Genomic DNA, 22,848 nt, shown 5'->3' with positions numbered 1-22,848 from the left:
TGTTTACTTTGCGAATCGAGACAGTTGAATGTCCGAAAAATACAAGTCACAGTATCTGTCAGTTTAAGAAATTCGGATGTGGGGATTTTTGGACCCAGAAATTGTTAAACGATAACAGTGAAATATCATTTTTTTTAATTAAAGAATTCATATCCACAGGACTACCATCGAATTTATTTAAAAAGACCACCACAAAATCAAAGTATGATGAACCACTGATATCACGTTAAGACGTAAAAAAAACAATGTTATCTCATTAAAAAAGACAATGAAAACTAGTGATTTCTGATAAAGTTATTATATAACTGCATTCTTTACGACTCAAGGAATAAAGTACAATCAAAACATGCATCAAAATAGAGAAAAACCAAATACCTGTCACCACAGCAAAAAAAAAATCAAAAAATCAAAAAGACACAATGAAAGGTAGCGAACACTTTCCAAACACTGTGGCATCTATTCTAAAGATTTACACTGGAAAACGAAAATCAACACAAACACATCCATGGCCGTGGGGATTTTAGAAAAAAACTGACATTTTGTGATCAAGAAATGGTACTTTTCATCATGGCGATTTTTTTAATGACATCCCTCTCGATGCGAATGAATTTGTTCAGTATCTTAAAAAAAAAAATCCCAAATACATTTTTACTTTTGAAACTTGGTGAATTCTTTTTCTTATTTTTTCGAATGCAAAATATCTCTTCTTACAGTTTCCTGTAAATAACATCAAAATCACAAAATGAAGGTATTTTTTTTCTCAAAACCCTCTCCCCTTACCAATCAGAGAAAAACAAAATCCAGATATATTCATTTTTTTTTCAATATGAATGATAAAAGTTTAATTAAAACATGCACAAAATGGCCCTCTTCATCAGGTAAAATCCCCCAGTTTATGACATTTTTCCCGAACAACTGTTCTTGTTTTTTGGTCCTTGGACCGTAAAGGAACACAAAATACAAAACAAAAACAAAATCTGTGTATCCATGGTTACAACATTAAGATCCTTCAGCAGAGAGTCCAGAAGATGAAAGATGAAATTGTTACCGTCCCTCGACAACAGAAAACCCCTATACCGTGATCATGGTATACTCCAAATGAATACTATCATACATATCTATTATGCAGTTTAGGGCATGCTTCACTCTTTTGACAGGGGTGGGAGAATCACGTGGCAACGCTTGACTTTCAAAGATCGTCTTGAATCATCCCCCATTCCAGGCAGTAAAATGAAACAATCCCAAACTTGCACCATTGACTTGGAGTATATTCCATTCAGTAAACAGGGGTGTTTTTCTATGACATCTGTGTTTTGGAGAAAGACACCCTCAGGTGATTGGACTCGCTCAGCTGGTGATTGTGCTGCGCCTGTTGAACAAAAAAATAAATTAATAGATGAAGTCCTAAAAAAACAAAATTTCCTTTTAAAAATTTATATTAAAAAATGGAGATCATAACTTCACATCAAATTTTTTAAGGCAAAGCGAAAACATAACAACTTTAATGTTAAAAATGTAACGCAGCTTGGAAACTAAAATTTAACTTCTTTTACCTTTTTCTCTGCTCATACTGGTCAGTCAAAAATATATAAAAAAACTTTTGAAACTCAGTCATTCAATGAGGAAGTCAGACAAACAGTTCACACGAGACCTCACTTTCCCTTTCCATCATTTTCTATTATGCATTCTTTACCAAATAAAAAAACAACAACAATGAAATCCAGTGACTTACAATGAGCGCGTGTGTAGCCTCTTCCACCGAACCCATTTGGATCAAAGCCATACGCCGATCCTTCCTGTTGGCAGAAGATTTTAAGAAAAAAATATTCAAAACTTAAAATCCCATTTTTCATTTATCATATCTTATGAACCTGTACACAGAGTGGTTCGGTAGAATAATGCGATGTTTATACAGCACTTCATACCAAAGTATCGAAGCGCTTCACAACTACGCCTGTTCTTCAGACTATGAAACCACTTTTCTGCGGCAGCTCGAGATCAGCGCAATCTGATCTCTACCTTCACAGGTACACAGTTATACTCCTGGGTGGAGAGAGGCAATCGTAGTAAAGTGTCTTGCCCGAGAACACAAGCACCATACATGAATGTTCCCCATCAGGGTCCGAACTGACGCATGAGTCAAACATTGTAATCGTGGGACCGCGGCACTAGGATACGAAACACCTCTTTCCTGGAAACATCCAGGAAAACAAGACAAGGCAAAGCCGGTCCCAGAGCGTACAAAATTATATTCAATTGATTGAGAATGGCTATTCACTGGAAGTCGTTTCATGCATGTGGCCTACGCAATGGGCAGGATTTAGACCATTTATTTGCATTGCTGGTTGATCATATGCAGTAGCATTGCCTGGCACATAAATGACAGTTTTCAGTCAGTCAGTAAGTCAGTTCGTGAGTTAGTTACAAGGAGCCACAAAGGAAACGAGATAAACTTACGGGAAAAACTTGAAAGACACAACTGTTCCGTGATTACTAAAGGCACTTTTAAGTTCCTCCTCTGTTACGCTGGCTCTGCGTCGACAAAATGAAAAAAAAATGAAAAAAATAAAGATTAATGTTTACAATGAAATCTGTCTCTATTAACTGAGAAACACTTGTCCCAGTATCCTATAAGTCAGTGTAGTGCTAATATTCGTACTCATACTAAAGTACTTTCTTTTTGATACTTGAACTCATACTCATAAAAATGTACATGTACTCGGGGATACTTCTGGGGGAAAAGCTTTGTACTTGAACCAAAGTACTCATACTCATGGAAAAGTACTTGACTATAATGCTACTATAAATTCATTTGAAATGTCACTGTTCCCTACAAAGGACAATTATAATCCATACTGTTTGTCAAACTGAAGGGTCTTTAAGCAAAAGTAACTTCTGAGCCTGTGACGGTACTTTAATACAGGGTGCCCCCAATAAAGTTGTGAAAGCAGATATCCTTTAATTTCTCAAAAACTACTTAACATGAGGATTTTACCTTGATGGAGCATATTATTTATACTCTTGTGTATATTCAGTAAAAATACCATGGAAATCTGTTCATGCAAACCAGAGATCTAACAGATTATAAAAGGTAATGGGATGGGATGTACAGTTAACTTAATTTCTATCAGAGTTAAAAGGCCCATGACAATCTGATGCACTGATATCACTAACTGCACATGTAAATCAAACTGGAATGGGTGAAAAACCCATAGCCTTTTAAAAGCTGTTAGCTTTCTGGTTTGTATGAACGAATTTCCATGAAATTTTCACTGAACATACACAAGAGTATAATTTATATGTTCCATCAAGGTGAAATACTCATGTTGATTAGTTTTTGAGAAATTAAAGGACATCCAGAGCTTGCACAACTTTTTAAAAATTCTATACAATTATTAACATTTGGGTGAAATCATGTATTGGACAATATGCCTTGTTCTCAACAACAAAAAACTGAGAAAAAATGGAACAGGGTTTCTGAAGGATTTGTAAAGAAACAATTTCATAAATTGGACAAAATACCTTGTTCTCAATGAATCTGAAAAAAAAAATGGAAAAGGATTCCTGATGAATTTGCAAAAATAAATTAAACACTTACGGAATGTTGGAAAGATGAAGGGTAGCTGAGGGTGGGAATATGTTCTGGAAATTCTTGGAGCCTGGCTTCTTGAACCGGTGCAGTGGTGAGTTGCCGTAGTCTTTTGTCAGGCCCGCATCCTTCAACACAAGACAAGGTCAAACAAACCATTTAAATTCCTCAAAAGGACAATACAAAATGTATCAACGAAATCTACAAAACCTCTCAACTCTATTATTTTTTACTGAAATACAAATGTAATTCTGATGTTAGTAATTCTGATGTTAATTGCTGGAGGAATCTGGAAAAGAGTGGGGGAAATCCTCACCGGTTGGCCTTCTCTCGGCATGGCCACCTCGCGGTACTTGGAGGGCGCCACTCTCAGCTGTTTGGTGTACAACTTGATACCGTTCAGATTGGCCAAGGCTGCAGGTCACAGGGAAAGAAACAGGACAAAATGAAAACAAATTCAATACAACTGACTGGAGATAGTGTAAAAAATAAAGGCAAGTGGAAAAACAATCAGAAGTGCTTCTCATTACAAAAGGACTCATGGAAATTCTGATTTAACCCTTTAGTCATGTACCGCCCCAAACCGCCCTGCCTGCTACTCCCTGTACCGCCAAAAACTGCCCAAGCACTCTATGGTTTTATGGAGTCATCACCGAATAAACACAATGAAATGCAAAATGTTTTAGATGTGCTATAAGTTAATCTTACTTCATTGATAAGAAGAAGTAGATATGCATTTGAGGGCATCGCCGAAACACTACTCATTTTGAAATAAGCGAGTCGCGAGAACTATTCATTGTCTTCAAACCACCCCCCCCCTAAAAAAAAAAGGGTTCAACCTTAACTTATTTTTTACTAGCCAGCCGGGCTACTGAAACAGACTCTTAACTAGCCCGCGGGCATTTTCACTAGCCCGCATGTTTTCCTTTTATAGAGTGTCTCATAAACAACAATGTGCATACATCTAAAACTTGTATCTTGAGGCAATCCTGTCAGTGTTTTTAATGGATACAGGTTTGCTTTTTGAACTGAATGCTTCATTTCTTCCTGTCCTTTCATCTTTGCCATAGCCCAATAATTTTTGACTCGCCAGCTGGGCTACTTAAGGAATAGTTTGACTAGCCCGCCGCTGTTTTGACTAGCATTTGGCTAGCTGGCTACTGCTTAAGTGGAACCCTGGTAGGGGACGAAATAGAAAGTGGAGGGGGGGGGGCGGAGTATCTTTTAGAGAGACTATACGCACCTGTCTGGGACTGATGGGGATCAGCCATTTGAATGAGAGCATTGTCTCTCTTCTCATAGAGAATCTTGACTCGCCTCACATCACCGTAAACCCCTGCAAAACCAAAGCAAAGACCATGATTACATTTTGATCACTTCAACCACCAATGATTGACAATTTCAACCAAAAAAAGATACTTATTTGATTTCAAAACTTTCCTCAGTTTTGTAGGGCAAGTCAGTTACAGAGTTAAGGGTTTGCATTGTGGCAACCATGCCATTTGTGGTTTTAGTTTCTTATCTAATTCTTTTTTCAATTAGTGTTTTTCTGACCTAAAGATTTCTGCACGCGATTAATAAAAAATAAAAAAATAAAATAATAAAAAAAAGACGCTTTCAAATGACTTCGCTTGCCAAGTTTCTGTTCGTGTCTTGTGTCCGCAAAGCAACAGCAGAATTTGAAGTGAAATTTGGGAAACCACAAGAATTTTAGAAACAGTTTCTTCAAAGATAACCAAAAAAAAAAAAACTGCAGAGATTTTGGAAAAATAACTTAAAACATTTATTTGGGGTAGACTAAACATTCACTTTTAAAGATTTGAAAGCAAGATAAATCAAAGTGTAGATAAATAAACTCTAATGCTTCATATTAACAGAAACAGCAGAAGGCAAACTTTTCAGAACTTCCATCTAAAAGACCCTCACACCGAAACTAAAAACAAAGCCCAATTGAAAAAATTGCTTTGCAGAACTAAAACACGCCAAACTGGAAAAAACCCAAAGCCTTTAATTAAATAAACAGCAACGCAACAAAAGGGGAAAAAAACAAAAAAAAAGAAACAGAGCAGCTTGGGGCGTGAAAGCATTTTTTGCAAACGTCCTTCAATTTTATTTTTTTAAAAATAATTCAAGACAATTATCGGAAAATCTAATTTTTTACTTCATGAATGAAACATTTTTACTGTTTTGCTTTACTGGCAAAAATGTTAAGGAAATTTCCATATTTTTTTTTAAATTCACATTGAGATGTTTCTTCAAAACGCAGTCCATATTAAGATTTTTAACAATTAATTAGAGATATGGTCTTTCTCAAATATGGGAATTGAAAATTATCGCGTAAAACACCACAAGAAAAAAATACAATGCAAGCACATGCATGAACTTAAAGGAAACCCCATATAAAATGTGAAGAGAGAAATCATGCAAAGTACCGGTATAAATGTAGTCTGACCTTTCGTGGTCAAATAAATGAGCAAAATGAGAAAAAGCTGCCCCAAAGGGTAACACACGCAACAACCCCCCCCCCCCAAAAAAAAAATTAACAAAAATAAGACAACGCTAATTATTAATCACACCTCAAAGGGTTTTCACTACAAAACACAACAAACCACTTCAAACCAAACTCATCTACAGAACACCCCTTCATTTAAATGGACACTTCCTTTCACTTTTCCAAAAAAAACCCCTGAACTGCATTCAGTGAAAAGGTGAACAAATGTTTTAATAATTATCTTGCTAAAAACCATTCCAAAATCAAAATCAACTTTTTCTCCCCAACAGTGATCCAATTCATTCCATTTCAGCAAATTTAGAATCCAAATTATAGAAGGTTGCAGAAAACATCCCCATTTTTGGATGACCCAATCTTCATCAATTGTGCATGAAGATTGGATTTTAATAATGTCGGAAGTGTCCATTTCGTCAGAAAGGGGTGCCTATAAAATCTTCAATGCCCCCATCTTGCTTTTCCTTTCGACAAAACAACTAGTATACCGAGTTTAGTAGCAAGTGTTCCTTAATTTGAATTCTTCAGTTTTATAGACACTGCCAATTCATCAAAATATTTTGGGAAAGCTCATAACTAAAAAAGAACCTTGAAAAATTGCAGTTCAAAATTGGTGAGAAAAACACAATGGCACCAGACTATGACAGATTTTGGAAGTTGCACCTTAAGTTTCTCCAAAATCTTTTTGATTGGTTATAATGTCGTCAAACAGGGGAAATTACTATGTTGAATACATGTAAGTACTTGTAATCAGTCTTATTTTTTTTGTATACCAGACATTATTTTTCTAATCAATGATTATTCTGTTATGCACTAAATATTTGCTTCCAACAGTCTGGTACCATATGACAAACATGGATTGAACACTGTGATGTGACTTCTGGGTACTAGGCCAGTTGGCCAATGTGTGGAAAATTCTTCGACAAAGCTAATTTCAGTAAAAGCTGGGGGCATTAAAAATAAACGCTAAGCAATGGTTGGGGAGGGGTTAATCAACTTAAAAAACGGGGAGGGAGAGGGGCCATTTTTGTAACAGTTTCTTGTAGAACTGTCTTCAAAAAAATGTGACTGCAGTGAAGAACTTTGCCAGCAGAAATGTGTGTAGTGAAAGTTTACGAAATTGTTCGAGCAATATGCCTCATGAAAATCATTTTTCATTTTGTTCATTTTTTTTTCTCCTAGGAATGTGTGTCTCATATTTTTTACAATGTCACACAATGTCACACAGCTTGTGAAGACAATTCTGTCCATAAGTTACAAAAATGGACCTGGGGTGGTAGGGTATGGGGTAGGGGGTAGGAAAGGAATCAGGTTCAGGTGTGGGTAGGGGTGGGGTAGATGATGGGTAGGTGTAGGGTAGGGGTGGGGTAGGGGTGAGGTAGGGTGAAGTAGGGTGGGGTAGCGGTGGGGTAGGGGTGGGGTAGGAGTGGGATAGGGGTGGGATAGGGTGGGGTAGGGCGGGGTAGGGGCAGGGTAGGGGTGGGGTAGGGTGAGGTAGGGGTGGGTTTGGGGTTGGGTAGGGTGGGGTAGGAATGGGGTAGGGATAGGGTAGGGATGGGGTGGGGTTGGATGGGTGGGGGTTCAAGTGGGATAAGCTGGGAATCAGATGGGAGAGGGAAGAGCGAAGGGTTTGGGCAGAGATGGAGAGGGTGGGAGAGTGGGGAACGGGTTGGAGAGGGGATGGGTGAAAAGGGGTTAAGGGTGAGAGGGTCAAGGTTGAAGGGTCGTACCGGTGGATTCAGGCAAGGGGAGGGCGAAGGAAGGAATTTGGACAGGGTGGCCTGGAACACAGCAGGGCAAAGGTTAAGGATTGGTGGTATGAAGGCATCAGAAATGGGTAGGGAAACAGGGTAGGGGTTTGGAAAAAAAAGGGGTGGGAACAGGGTTTTAGGGTAAGGGGCGGGGACAAAAACGTAAAATAGTGCATACCAAAGAGGGTAAAGAGAGCCTGAGGTGTGACCAGCTATGCGACACGTGTAGAAGGCAGAGGTTGTGAGGGCGATTACAGCGACAACATGACACAGAGGAGGCGGAAGAGAGGAGAGATATGGAGAAAGAGAGAAAAACAAATCAACAAATTTGTATCACAGTTGATTTTTTCTCAGGTTATCATTAGCAGGGTACGGTATGTGTCGTGTCGCCTAAATATCAATATATAAAAGGACACTGTATACACTTTGTGTAACAAGGAATTTTCATAATGAGGAATCCTTCAGGATAAAAGGATAAAAAAAATTTAACATTGTGTCAGAACAGAAATGCTTCTCAGTTGGACAGGTTAAATCAAATGTGGGATGGGATAAAACTCTTTTTAATTACTGTGTTTTTGCTCCTTCAAATAAAGCACAAAGTTTAGTCAGATTCCCTTTGTGGTTGATTTCAAAATTTCATCCTCTTCCAGTGATGGCCATAATTGTGCTAATTCCCATGTTTGCAGGATTGCTAATGTTGCTAGCAAATAAATAAACTCCACGAAAATGCTAAATTGGGAGATGAGAAACATTTCTGGCTCAACAAACAAACAAACAAACAAAAATTACAAAACCAATTTGTTTCTTTTCAGGTTTTTCAAATTATATTGCAGTTTGGCCATATTCTTAAGGGAAAGGCTTAAAAATGTGGGGAAAAAAACAACCGAATAAAAGCAAACTACACTGGAATTAAAAGATCAAAAAGTAAATGAAGCTTCGAAAATCATTAAAATAAAAAAATGGAAACAGGAATTTGAAAATCTACCAATCTGAAAAAAAAAAAAAAATAAAAATAAACTGTAGCTGAAAAACAAGACCAGTCAAAAGATGCAACTACAAAGTAGAAGGCCCCCGAAACCCTTGCATTCTTTTTGTCAAGGGAAGCCTTTAAAGTCTCTGGAAAAATCAAGAAACTAAAAGAGAATTGGAAAAAAAATATCAAACAAGAAAACCCAAGTCTTGAATTTAAAATTCAAAAAAACAAAAAAAAAAACAGGTTACGATACAAAGAAGAATGTCTTGTTTTATTCTGGGACTTTTTTTTCATATTATGATTTTTCTGTATTTAATAGTTGAAGCTTTTCAACGTATTCTGAAAAACCTGAAAACTACGTCAAGTCGTCAACCAATACAGGGACATGGTAATTAACTTAAGATTTGAAACTCGGCATCGTGGTAGTGTAAACTGGTGAGGGTCTACGGTAACACCACATAGAAGAATCTCTTTTGAGAAGATGACGTGCGGTTTGAAAAAGAATGTTTTTTTTGTTGAAATTCGATGTTCCGATCAGTATGCTCTGATCGTCTTCAGGAGAAAAGGTAAAAAGACATGGTAATGGTGGAATAGGCCTGATTCAAGAGGAAGCCATTTTAGAATCGTGTTCCCTGCATCTATTCTATAAATTGTAAACCGTCGAATGGGATGGTGCCAGACTATTTTGTGATTGGAGTGTATTCCAAGCCTCACTTTCATTTTTTGTAGCTTAAAACATTAGGGTATGTTTAATCACAAAGTTAAGATTATTCATCGGAGCAGATTGGTATTAATTTATAATGAACTTTTATTTCATTGCTTTCATTTCTACTCGCAAGTTCCCCCCCAAAATGAGTTTACCTCACTTTCAATTGAATATGGCCGACTCGTGAATAAAGTCTATTGCCATCAAATACGTACTATACCACAACAACTTTTTTCTATTTTGGCAGTTTAAATATTTTTTTTTTCTATTTTAAACGAAAGTTTCTTTTCAAGCATTTTGAATTGGCAATTGACATCAAATTCTAATTTAAAAAAGTGTTTGGACGTATTTTTTTTCAGAAAGTGACTTATTTTCTGTCCAAGAATCTTCTCTAGGGACCCTTTAGTTATATTAAAGGAGAACATGTATGCCTCGGTCTGGCCTGACCCACTGCAGAAGGCCATCAACTGAGTCGGGAAGGCCAGCCAACTGGGTTTGGGAAGGACGATCAACTTACTTCCGTGTTGAGGTTGCTGACCAAGAGTACTGGCGTTCCTTGCATGTTCTGCATTCCCTGCATGCCCTGCATGCCTTGCATGCCCTGCATGCCCTGCATGCCGTGCATGCCGTGTAAGCCTTGCATTGCGAGGGTGTTCTGGAAACGGAAGGCCGCAGCCGCAGCGTTGTGCTGCAAGTTGCCGCCGATGAAGGCACTGCCAAGACCTGGGACTGATGGAGAGATGAGATCATGGAGGGAGGGGAAAGAGTACAATTCAGGATGAATCAGTGAACCAATTCCTGCTGAAATCTCTGAAAATAAATCTTGTCCTGTTGAATTTTACATGTAAATTTCTTCACACGTCTTGGTTTGTCCTTTGACAATTGTTAAACACAATTATTAAAGGGAATGTACAACATTTGCTTTTGCTGCAATTTTCAGAAATAAATGGATTTTGGAGGATTAGTATGTTGTAGCAAATGTTTTTAAACTAGGCTTATTTCACGTTTTGGGCTTGTAGATGCTGGAAAAACCAAGAAAACCAATCATGTTCTTGTAGTCTGGTTCCCTGACCCCACTTAAGATGAAACGAAGCAATTTATAGACTTTGGGAATTGTAAGGTCAGAGAATCAGTCTGGCAGGCTTGTGCCCCTTCACAGGTGTGTAAATCAATTGCAAAGAAAATGCGGAACACCTAAATATGAAAAATTCGGAGCAGTTTTTGAAAAAAAAAGCCAAATTTTCTTGAAAATGTCAGCACACCAGGAGCCACGATTGTACAGAATGCTTTAGACTGTCATTCCCTAACAATCCAGTATGGTCTTTCGTGATATTTCGATAATTTCTTTTTTTTATGTTTGCAAATGTTGTATCTTCCCTTTAATAATGAAAACTTCCATCACTCTACTGATTAAGAAAGGTGACACCGGCACTACAATAACTTAGTGAGTGACTTAAGTCACAGTTCGTGCCATAGTTGCTTATCGAGTAAATTCAAATTCACGGTGACACACTTTTAATAAATAAGAAGATTCCTTAAACTCAGCTCACAATCCAGACTCTAAGAAAAGGAAAAAGCAAAGAGTGAGATTCTTAAAAACACAACAGAAAGAAAAGAAAAAAAAGAAAAACAAAATCAAACATAGAATGGCAACAATGATGTGAGTAAAGGTTTGGAAATGAAAATGGCAATTCTGGATCTAGGCGGATCAGTCGTGGTGGATCTAAGTGCGCTTCAGCCAGACACTACTGCCGACAAGTCCGTTACTGGTCCATCACAAGTCAATCCCCAGTCCGGTCACAAGTATGTTCACAAGTCCAGTCATAACTTAGTAACAGGGGATGAACAATGACAAAGGATTGCCTGTGTCACGGTTCATTTGTATAACTTGTGACTTGAATTGGGACTGGATGACTTGTGATAGACTTATGATAGACTTGTGAGTGGACAGAACCTTCAGCACCCACCCACTGCAGTTTTCTTCGACGTTTTCAGAATGCATTTTCTAAACAAACAAAAACAGGTGAGTATTCCATGTCTAAATACTGAAACAGCTCCTCGATCCACCACCACCCCCAAAAAAGAAGATACACAAAGCGGCAGAGATGAAGCTGAAGAAAACAAGAGAAGAGACGTACTCCCCGAAGCACATTGTCTGATACAATAGTGAAAAGAAAGCAGTGAAGTTATTCCGAAAAAAAACCACCAATCAGCACCAATTGCTTTTTGGGTCAAGCTTGTCAAAAAGTTATAGTTTTAGGGGGAACTTTTTTTTGAATGGTGAGGTGAATGGATTGTGAAAGGTGCTGCGGTCATGAAAAGGGATCGCTGATTAAGCAACAAAATAATTGAGTGGTGCTCTGTGCATTGGCTTTGTGGGGGTATTATTCAGAATTACATATCTCAACAAACTGTGACCTATTTCCCCAAAAATCTGGGGGGAAAAAGAGGGTTTTTATTGGTCGTCACTTCCAACGAACTTGAAGACCAACAATGAAGACCAACAATGTAATATTTTGCAGCCAGCAGGTTCGCATCCCACTCTAGCCAATTTTAAAATTACCAATAATTTTTCATGTTTCAATGCCTATGAAAGTTCCTTTTTTTCCCCTTCTTTACAATTAAAAAACAACAATTTTAAAACTTGATTTTTGAGACTTCTTGCCAGATTGAAATTTGATAGAACATATGTGTATCTCAAATGATGGAAACCCAATAGCTAGGAGGCGAAGTCATCTGTACTTCTGAGCAGGAGATCATGGGTTTGAGTCCTACCTGAGCAACTTTGCAAATTTGTAGGCAGAGGTCCTTAAAAAGCCCTGCAGGTATGTACTATGCTTTTGGCATTAGGTGAGCCCAGGGTATAAAACTTGGTGCTTGGCGTCACTCAAATTTCGAGGATTAAGCTTGTGTTTTTAATTTCCAATGACTAAACGTTTTTATAGGAAAATGGTCAAAACGTAACACTTTTCCTTTTTTTTTTAAAATGCAGTCGGTGAGCATCTTTGCCAGTAACAGATGGTGGATGCGACACTCCAGTCAATCTTTGGTTCACACGAGATGGTGTGGTGTGACAAATATGGTGTGAGCAAAAACGCAAACACATGGACCAAAAAGCAAAATTGATTTGTGGTTTAACACCTATGATATAGCAGGTGATGTAAACATTATAACACAGACAATTTTTTTTTACTGATTTCTTTTTATTTTAAATAATCAAAATTTATATTGTCAGTTTGTTAATAGGAACATGCAAGTAGTAAGTGGAACAATGCAGCATTTACTAAAGGCCATGATGTGTTAATCAAATATGACCACACTCTTACGGCATTTGTTCACGCCATAACAGGTAAATTGAGTTTGGTTCAATCAACTATACCTTACAGAATTTCAAGAACTCATTTGATACAATGTACTTAAATTATTGTTTAAAATATAGATTTCACACCTTTTTGTTTTAAATACAAAAAGTCTAACGTTTATTGTATTTCACCGATACTTGTTGGACTCAAAAATAAAAAAATAGGGGGATGATAAAAAAGAAAAAAGAAAAAACATCGCCGCCGACTTAAAAAGTGAGAAACCCCGTGAAGTATAGTGGTACCGTCTAAAGGACACATAAAGAAAAGCAGAGGGTCATTCCACAGCTTAGAGATAGGGGTGAGGACACTAAGAAAAACAAAATTCCGAGGAGAGAACCAGAAATCCAAGATTTGAAGTTTTTTTGCCAGAATCGCCACGATAGGGACAGAATCAGAAGCCGAGAAAAGTTTGAGAACAAAGCCAGGAAGGAGAGAGAGAAAATACAGCTTCTGAAAAATTTGGTGTTTTTTTCTTGTTTTTTGTTCTTTCTTTCGTTTATACCTGCTGCCGTTGGAAAGCCCGCTAGCGTGGCCGCTGTCGGACTAAACGGCGACGTGCCCAGCGTGGCCATCTGTGTCAATGCATTAGGCATCATCCCATGTCCTAAGTTAGGAGGGAGAAAAAAAATACGCGAACCACCCCGAAGATTATCATTGGAGTTAATCGAGAAGTTAACCAGAGAGAAAAATTCATCCGCATTTTATAAGGGACAAAATAATAAAACAATTGGAAACAAGAACCAGAGTGCAAAAAAAAGGGTTATTCTGCTCAGATTCATATTTTTTTGGTATGGAGTGATTTTTTTTAACTTAAATTTACGGCTGAAGTTTGAGGAAAGGGCGTAATTATGAAGAAATTTAATTTGGGTGGGTTTTGTAAAATGGGCTTTTTTGAAAGCTAGATTTATCAGCACAATCATCAAATGTTATTTTAAACAATTCATTTTTTATCAATTAATGTTTTCCATGCAAAATGGCATATGGAAAATAAGTTTAACATGGCAGACAGAAATCTACGGAAAGAACAACTTTTTGAATTTTCAAAAATTGTTTAGAATTAATTCCATGCAGTTTTTTTTAGAAAATATACCGAGGACAAATCATAAAACAAAATAGTGTGACGAAGGAAAACATTTGGAACCAAAACCTGAAAGTTGATAAAAAACATTTTTTTAAAAGAATTCCAAAGTTTCCAGTGCCAGACAAAAATGGATTGTGAGTTCTTATGAAAAATAATAAAACAAAACTGGTGAGAATGGAGTGAAATATATTAGGGTGAGGAATAAAATAAACTAAATGATGAAATGAAGCATGCTAGCTGCAAGGCACCATCGCGACTCACCCATGCACTATGTGAGTTAAATTTGAATGAAATCTGGTACCATGACTTGTTACAATTTCACATGTCAATTCTTAGTCAGAGCATGGAGTCTCCAGTCTCTGGATAATGAAGTGGACACCAGACACACAGACACCCGACTTTTCTAGATTTAGAAGTTGCTGACATAAGGCAATAAAGGGCCCATGAAATGTAAAATCTGTTTAATGCATTCCTTGAAAATGCACCTTTCTGCCCATTTAACCTTATTATCAATTTTCTTTTTGCCATTTTCAAGGGTAATTTAGTGCCTTTTTTGTTTTTATGCTAATGCCAATTTCTGTATTCATGAGCAAAAGTGTGATGTTATTTCGGACAGAAACCTCAATGTTACAAAGTTGCCAGAATTTTGGATATTTTGCTGTCGTAAATTGCCTTTTCTTCGGCGATTTCTTGTTGTTTCAGTACATGGCCATAAGCCAATGAGCAAACTTTTCTCACAGGTGTTTTCAGTGAGCAAAGTTTTGGGTTCACAATTTGAACAGAAAACCCCCAAGCTGAACAGTGTCGTCCTGAAATGACATCACAGCAACAGCGCCCTCAGTTGTCTGGAAAAGCACGGCATTTAAAAAAAAAAGTTTAAATGAGAGCACTTTTCAATGAAATAAATCAAAAAGGAATGTCAAATAGTTTCCATACAATTAAGAGGAGTAGAAAGTTACACAAAAAAATGCTCTCAAGTAAAATTTATGTCATGAACCCCGTATGCCAAATCATGATGGAGCAACAGAGTGCATTGAAGTATTCTGGGGAATTCAAATATGAGTAGTCGAGTATAATAAACTGTTAGGCTGCGACTACGGCTTGCCAATAGCAATGCAGCTGAATCTATCTTCCTTAGATGTACACTACTGCTAGCCGTAGTCAAGTAACGCAGACGCAAGATTTGTTTGTAAAGGCATCATTCAAGTTTAACTCACATGTACAGCTAATGGTTAGCAAGCTTCTTAAAATTCAGTAAACAACACCATAGCAAAATGTAACTATAGAATGCATGTCTAAACAATAGGACCAATAAAGAGAACAATTACAACAAGTGACAATATTAGGCAGTTCCAGATTTGAAAGCTACATGTATTTAACTCCCTTACAATGAAAATTGGAAGAAATGCATTGTTCCAAAAACCCTTTTATTATTAACGCAGCACTTTTCTGAAGTGGAAGTTAACAAGAAATCAGAAGGCACATTCAACATGCAAAAACATGCATGTGACCTGACTGTTCAATTGACTGGTTTGGACTGGTTCAAAGGGTTTTGTAAAAACCTAGGCATCAAGGAATGAATGACTTATTCCCCCCCCCCCTTTTTTTGCAACTCACTCATTTTTATTTTAAGGTACGACTGAATGGGTCTAGAGGAACAAAAGGATTGCTGAGCACCAAGAATTTACGCTTAGCAGAAATGGTAGCCAGCCTGAAGTTATGTCTAATGCCTCCACTTTTTTGGGTGGGGGGATGTTGGCTACTCAATATTTGCTGCTTTTTTTTTTTCTGCAGAATGAAACTAGTGCATAGAGATATTGCAGCTGATATTTTTTGCCAAGCGAGTACATTTTTCGGGGTGGGGTGGGGTGGGGTGGGGGTTGGAATGGGCCTGATGTGAGGAAGGGGCAGTGTTGTAGTTGAGTACTTTTTTCCGAGTACCGAGTACTGCCGAATACGTAGGTTACAGAGTAGGAGTAGGAGTACTTGTACTTCCGAGTACAAGTTCAGGTCTCCGAGTACGAGTACCTGTATTCTGAGTACGAGTACGTGCACTTCTATTTCCAAATACGGCCATACAGCTAATGGTTCATTGTGCGTAAATGGCCCAGGCCCAGTCAGACCGATATACAGACCCACTCACAGCTACCTGTTCAATGTGTTTGTCTGGTCGTGCACAGAGAAAAATCTGGAAATTTTGATTTCTCTGCAAGCCTATCAACCATTTCCAACTGAAAGTATCGATAATAAAATACGGCCGTGGTAAGTCAAGCTATACCATTTGAAATTTTTTTGTGGAGTACTGCTATTTGAGTACGAGTACCTTTATGATCGAGTACAATTTTGACATGTCCAGTACGAGTACTTTGCTGCCCGAGTACGAGTACCGTCATTTCGAGTATGCGTACTTTGTCATTTCGAGTACGAGTACTCTAAAAAAAAGTACACGAGTAGTACTTTGAGTACGAGTACCGAGTACTACAACACTGGGAGGGGGTTGAGGTATGGGGGTTGGGGTGGGGGCCGGCTGGGGTTGATTGGTGGGGTAGGGTGGGGTGGAGTGGAGTGGGGGTTGGGTGGGGTTGGGTAGGGTTAGGGTGGTCATGATTTCTGCATTACCCCCTAATCCTGCCAACCCATCCTGGGCACCGATACTGTCCCCTGTTGGCAGATCTCGGGTGTAGTCCCGGCTCTTTTCGTTATTGTACTTGACCACCAAGGCAGGCAGCTTGGAGAACTCAATGTGCAGGGTACAACAGGCATTGTAGATATTCTGTCCATCTAAGGCCTAAAGAAAAACAAACAAAAAAACATCGACTATGGCCTACTTATATTTTCTCTCTGGTTTACAGATGATGTAGTGACAACAGGGGCAAATTACATAGAGCTGCTTAGGTACGGAAACTTGCTACCTAATCAATATAAAACTCACAGACACCCAAGCAATGACAGAAGCATTGAGCAAGATGACAATTATTCCAAACAATGGGTCTTATTCTTGAGCAGACGAGGGCCCCTGAAACAAAGTTATGTGGGGGTTATAAAGAGATGAGAATCAGAGGTTATTGATGTACAATGTAGATATATGTACATGGTAAGCTGACACACAGCTTCAGCTCAAAAATGACCTTTCTACAATTTTTGGTTTTTAAATTTACTAATGGGATTTTTCCAGGGATTTAAAAAAAATTGTTAGTACCCAAAATGTGGCATCCCACATCGCTAAAAAAAACCATGTGAGGCGTTCTGGCAGAACTGGGCAGAGGACAAAATGAAAGTTAGAACATCCCTACACCTCTCAACTGTACGACACCAGGGGCCCCTCCTTTGGAATAAAATTCGATCTCTCTGCCCAATGACCTCAATTAGAGCATGTAAATTGTATTATAAAAAACTACTTCTCACTACGGCTAATATCAATGGTGATTAAGAGCAAAATCATTACTTTGTTGCAAAGTAAAATTATTAACAACACATGTAAAGCCAAGGATGGTAAATTTACTTCAAGTAACTTATTCTTTTCTTTTTTTTGTAAAGTTTTGCATGAGCTCGTGAATTTAATGTAATGACATATTATTGATATACATGTATCCTATGATTATTCATGAATTGTATAACTACATGTATTCTTTGTGAAGGGGGCAGACCTACATGTAGTACAAGCTTCGGCTTCTTGTCTGGCCTCCCCATACTATTATTTCAAGTTCCGTTAAAATGTTTACCTGATGTATATTATTAACTTAATTACCTTATAGTATGGAAATAAATAAACCTGAAACCTGAAGAGAATAAAATTCTCCTTACAATACTGTTTGTTGCACTTCACTTGGACATTCTCTTGGTTGTTTAAAGTTCACATTTATCGACATGTCAATTACATGCTTCAACCCTAACCCTACCTACTTCATCAAAATCCATCCCACCATTTTTGGGGGATTTTGGCAGATAAGCCATGTCTACCAAGTCCATCAATATCTACCAGCACCAGTCATGCCTGTGGTTGATTTCAACACATTTTGTCCTGAAGCATTACGTGAAGCAGTGTGAGTGATGAGATTTTGATGGACATGGTCTTCTACTTAGTAAAACCACATGTACATGTAAGTAGGGAGTTAGGGTTAAATTTTCAAGTTTTGTCGAGATGCCAATTGTTTTTTCCTTACAAAAACACTTTAATTTAAAAAAAAAATGTACTACCATTTCTTTAAACTCTGTGCAGTAGACATATCAAAGATGACAATTAGGTGAAAGTTTCCCTCTCATTTGGACAAAATGACATCTATGACAAAAATGACAAAAAAACAGAAAGGCAGTTCAGATCTGGAATCATGGACCAAATACATGAACATTCCATTTCTTGACAAGAACTTACACTTTTGGCCTGTGTTGCTTCACTGCTGTTGCTGAACTGAATAAGGGCCTGGAAAACATCTGAGCATTAAGAAAAAAATTGAAGAAGAGTTCAAATTAGTCTAGACTTTACATGTAATACAAGCTCTTGCACAATGGAAATCAATATTATTTTTTGATGTTTTTACTCGAGTGCACAAAAATATCAAATAATTTTGTAAAATTTATAACATATCAAATAATTTAGTAATTATACGATATCAAATAATTTAGTATTTGATTATTCCAACTTAGACATGATCGAATAATCACATACTATATGTTTGAAATGCACTAATCAAGTTAAACATGCGCCAGCCGAAACTGGCCACTGATCTGGTTTTGCGTGTGCCTACACTTGTCGAAAATTGAGAGAAGAGCTTACTAAATAACATAGAGTACAGGTAGCAGAAAGGCTGATATTTGACCAATTTTACAGAAGAAATTTGAGCAAATTTTCCTCAGGGACGCTTATAAAACAAATAATATCGTGCTTAACATATTTTTTGCTTAGCACAGATTTGCTTAACGAAAACAGCTTACCAGTCAAAATCTCATGTAATGTATATTGCTACTGACTGGTACTCTGTCAATTTTCAGTTAAGTACAAAATTGTTCAAGCTCTCTGCAGGTAAATTATCTGAAACTTGCTTGCGCCAACTCACTGTTTTTGGTGAAGGTGACAATCTTGAGCACCGTGCCGTACTTGGAGAAGATTTGGTGTAATGTGTCCACGTTGACCGGGTAGATCATGTGCTCGATGACGGCCCGCAGGACGTGCTGTGGTCCACCGGGGCTGTCGGCTACCTTATGCAGGTGGCTGCTTGAGAGCTGGTGCTGGGGCAGGAGGGCATGGGTGGCCTGCAACGCCGCCTGGGCCGCTACGCACTGTGGGTCACAACGGAGAAGGGACGCTCAAGGTTAAGATATTAAGATAAAAAATGAAACACTGTTGACCTGCAACGGTGAAGCTGCCTTTCCTTAAGTGCCATGTCCGTCTGTTTTGTGTACACTGCAAATTTAGAGCTGCGGACTAATGCAGCAAATGCAATAAGAAGCTATTGTGGTCTCCGTGCACCAACAGTAGATGAGGCGCTTTGTGACACTTTTGCGAACTCCAGTGGGAGGGGCACACAGGATGCGCGCACTCAAACGTGTTCACATCGTCGATCGTGGACGTCCTATTGTCCCTCTTTTGTTTGTACTCTAACTTTTTGGAAGACTCCCATAGGTTTTGTACAAGACCCCAATTGCGGACATATGCTGGGAATCGTGGACGATAATGTTCTCTTTTGTTCTCTGGAATTTTTTGTCCACGGTTTGAATAGATGAACACGCCCACTGGTACGAGCGTGCGCGTACCGTTACAAGTACGCACATCTGATTCTATTCTGACTCGATTCACATCGAGCGCCATCAGCAATGCGTTCGAATGTCCCTCCCAGTGGTCTCCCCCAACTCTCCCTTTGAAATGTTGAGGGGGTACTTGTGCACGAAAGTCAATTGAAATGGCACCACGCTCACAGTTCACACGCTTAAGTTCAAGTTGATAAACAAGCACACTGTTGCAACCCTATTGGTTGAAGGAACAGTGAGTGTGCAGCATGTTCCTAACCCTAACCTTACCAACTCCATCAAAATCCATTCCCTCCACTTTGGTGGATCTTGGGGGACTTGGTCCTGCTAGCCCGGTTTGACTAAATGGTGATGGAGTATGATGGACTTGGGACTTGGGTATGATGCACTGGGGAGGCCTGAAGCACTTCTGGGGGAATCTGATTGATTTTGTCCCGCATACAGTACTGCTGTTGTCATATAAGCCATGTGTACTAAGTCCATCAAAACCCACAACCATTTTGGTGGACATGGTCCTCTACTTAAGTACCGTAGGGAGTAAGGGTTCATGGCTTCCTGTTGAGGTCAACTGAATGAAGTCTAACATACACAGGGTGAAATTTCACCATGGACATCAGCCAATTTTGAACTGTTTAACATACAATATGTGACCCCAATCAGCTCAGTCACATTTTTTACTGTGAGAGCATTAGAGGTTTTGACACTCCGCATGTGACAGTTCAAATGTGATTGTGCTAGGGTTATTTTGTCTTCGCAGTTTTTGTGACTTTTTCGCCCTTTGTATAATTTACAACAGAATCAACTCCAAAACAGATTGAAAAATGCACTTATGGAAAGGTAGTTTCATATACTAAAAAACATATTTAACTCATAAAAAATCATCGGTCGCCCCACAAAGTGACGTATCGTAGATAGTTGTTGCACCACGAAGTGATGTATCGTGTGCACAAAGTCCATAGATGATCCGTCAAACTGTGGCACAGCTTAAGTATCATATTCATCACTTGGTGGTGCACCCAACGAATTCACAAAAATATTTATAATATCTTTTTTCCAATTGGGACCAGAAGATATTAGAGCAGCAGAAAGTGAAGGAGTGGAAAATGGGGGTTTTGAATCTAATGTAGCTGTTGATATTAAGATTTGACAATATGACTTGTAGAATAAATAACACTACCTGAACTTCTTTTATTTTAATGCAAATTTTTTTTTTAACTGCTTTGTCTTTTTTTTTTCTACCAACTTACAACCCAAAAAGTTGAAATCTGAAGTCGCTTTCGCAGAAGAGTGAGATTCCAAGCCACACAATAGTTACATTCAGAAATTAAAGATGAAAATACTGTACATAAAAGATGAAAAAATTGAAAAACAGAAAAATACAAAGTGACACCAACAGAGACAGTGTTCTTGTCCAGAGAGCCAGGAGAGGAGTCGCTATCAGAAAGAAGACCCCCGGCAGAGGAGGGGCTGTTTAGCACAGCGTTGACAGCAGCCAGGGCAGCCTGTACCGCCACCGTCTACAAAGTGGGAGGAGTCAGAGAAAAAGGGAGAGGGCAGGGTTGGAGGAAAAGAAGGCGTGGTTTGGGAGTGGAGGGTGTGGTTTGGGAGTGAAGGGTGTGGTTTTGGAGTGGAGGGTAAGGTTTGGGAGTGGAGGGTGTGGTTATGGAAGGGTGTGGTTTGGAAGTACCGGTAGAGGGTGTGGTTTGGGAGTAGAGGGTGTGGTTTGGGAGCGCATGAAGGGTTTTGTTTTAGAGTGGAGGGTGTGGTTGCGTGAAATGACAGGGATGAGGTTAGAAGGCATTGTTAGGGAGTGGAAGGTGGCATTGGAAGCAAACAAAATATGGGTTGGGTAAAGTGAAAGGGGTGGGGGTTGAAGCAAATGTGGGCGGAGCAATGAGGATGCCATTAGAAGTGCAAGAGTTTGGTTAAAGGAAACAATGGCGGTACAGAGGAGGTGGGCATGGTTGATAAGCAGGTTGGATGACGGCGTGGTTTGAAGGAAGGCGTCACAAGAAGGTAGGAGGTAGGAGATGGAAAGTGGGTGGGGTTAGAGGGGCAGAGGAAGTGGGCGGGTAAGAAGGGAGTTAAGGTTGGATTGAAATGACAGAGTCAAAGAGAAGGTGGGATTAGAAAGAAGGAGTCAACAAGGGGGTGGAGTTAAAGGGGTGGGGTCAGAAAGAGGGTGGGGTTTGAGGGGAGGAGTCAAGGGGAAAATTGGGTTGAAACAGAGAAGTCAAAAGGGGTTGGTGTCAGGGAAGGAGGAGTCAAAAATAAGATGGGATATGGATGCAGGAGTGAGAATTATGAGGATCAAAACAATGCAAAGACGCCCAAAGAGGGTTGGGTCAGACACGGAGACAAGACATGATCATGAAGGGGGGAGGGGCATTGATGGGATGGAAGACATGCAATGAGATGACAGCATCAGAAGTATCAGATAGAAAATGTTGAGATTAAAAGAAATGAAGGCAAACCAAATGGATTGGGTCCATGACAAGAAGAAAACAAAATGACGATGGAATGGAATGGCGGATGGTAATTCATGACAAATATGTGTATTGTAGACACGATGAAAGGGGCACATCATTAGGCAGATGAGATGGAACATTTTGAAGGAAATACATCAGAAATAGAGAGGGAAAAAGGGGAAAGAAGACAAAGAAGAAAAGAAACAAAATATTTCAGATATTAAGAAACTGTTAAGTGCCACAGATGGAGTAAAGTCAAAGATAAAGTTTCAAAGTTTACTTTAATACATGTAAATACATGCATAAAACCCTTATTTTTTCAAAACTCCGACCCAATTTATAATTCAAATAATTTAACTGTAACTGAAGAGTAAACTAAAACTATCAACAGACATTGACTCTAAAGGTTTCTTAAATGAGTTTTCAACAAAAACTATTGAATGACATGTAAATCAAAGCAATTTTTACAGCGCATTGTATGTTGAAATCTCTTTTCTTTTTGTATTTCCACTATTACATGTAAGTTCCAAAGATGCGGTGCGTATATGATGTTATTTTTAGCTACAAGAAGAATGGTTAATTAATAGCTAGTACCGTGGCGTGATATTGCGACTTATAACTTCCCACAGTGGTATCCTAGAGGAACAAAGCCACGCGACGGGGTTTG

The 22,848-nt window shown here is 38.7% G+C and overlaps 1 protein-coding gene across 5 annotated transcripts in view; it reads right to left on the bottom strand.

The window, feature by feature from the left end:
* Window positions 1-681: 681 nt before the first annotated feature.
* LOC119728156 (polypyrimidine tract-binding protein 1-like) overlaps window positions 682-22,848 on the bottom strand; it is a 59,293-nt gene continuing 37,126 nt past the window's right edge. The window contains exons 5-18 of one of the 5 annotated variants that reach the window (XM_038200231.1): window positions 22,776-22,817; window positions 21,108-21,230; window positions 19,023-19,245; window positions 18,341-18,399; window positions 16,588-16,756; window positions 13,390-13,491; window positions 10,043-10,254; window positions 8,025-8,058; window positions 4,833-4,925; window positions 3,906-4,003; window positions 3,599-3,717; window positions 2,458-2,532; window positions 1,733-1,796; window positions 682-1,369 (exon numbers count right to left, since the gene is read on the bottom strand). In XM_038200231.1, coding sequence (XP_038056159.1) covers window positions 1,298-1,369; window positions 1,733-1,796; window positions 2,458-2,532; window positions 3,599-3,717; window positions 3,906-4,003; window positions 4,833-4,925; window positions 8,025-8,058; window positions 10,043-10,254; window positions 13,390-13,491; window positions 16,588-16,756; window positions 18,341-18,399; window positions 19,023-19,245; window positions 21,108-21,230; window positions 22,776-22,817 — 1,485 coding nt within the window. In that variant the 3' untranslated portion in view covers window positions 682-1,297. The remainder of the gene's footprint in view (window positions 1,370-1,732; window positions 1,797-2,457; window positions 2,533-3,598; window positions 3,718-3,905; window positions 4,004-4,832; window positions 4,926-8,024; window positions 8,059-10,042; window positions 10,255-13,389; window positions 13,492-16,587; window positions 16,757-18,340; window positions 18,400-19,022; window positions 19,246-21,107; window positions 21,231-22,775; window positions 22,818-22,848) is intronic. The other 4 variants (XM_038200233.1, XM_038200232.1, XM_038200234.1 and 1 more) reach the window with 4 other exon arrangements.

The sequence above is a fragment of the Patiria miniata genome, unplaced genomic scaffold, assembly GCF_015706575.1.
Source record: "Patiria miniata isolate m_02_andy unplaced genomic scaffold, ASM1570657v1 HiC_scaffold_20, whole genome shotgun sequence".
NCBI classification, from domain to species: Eukaryota; Metazoa; Echinodermata; class Asteroidea; order Valvatida; family Asterinidae; genus Patiria; species Patiria miniata.
The sequence above is the reverse complement of the archived record's forward strand: the minus strand, read 5'-3'. Positions and strand labels throughout refer to the sequence as shown.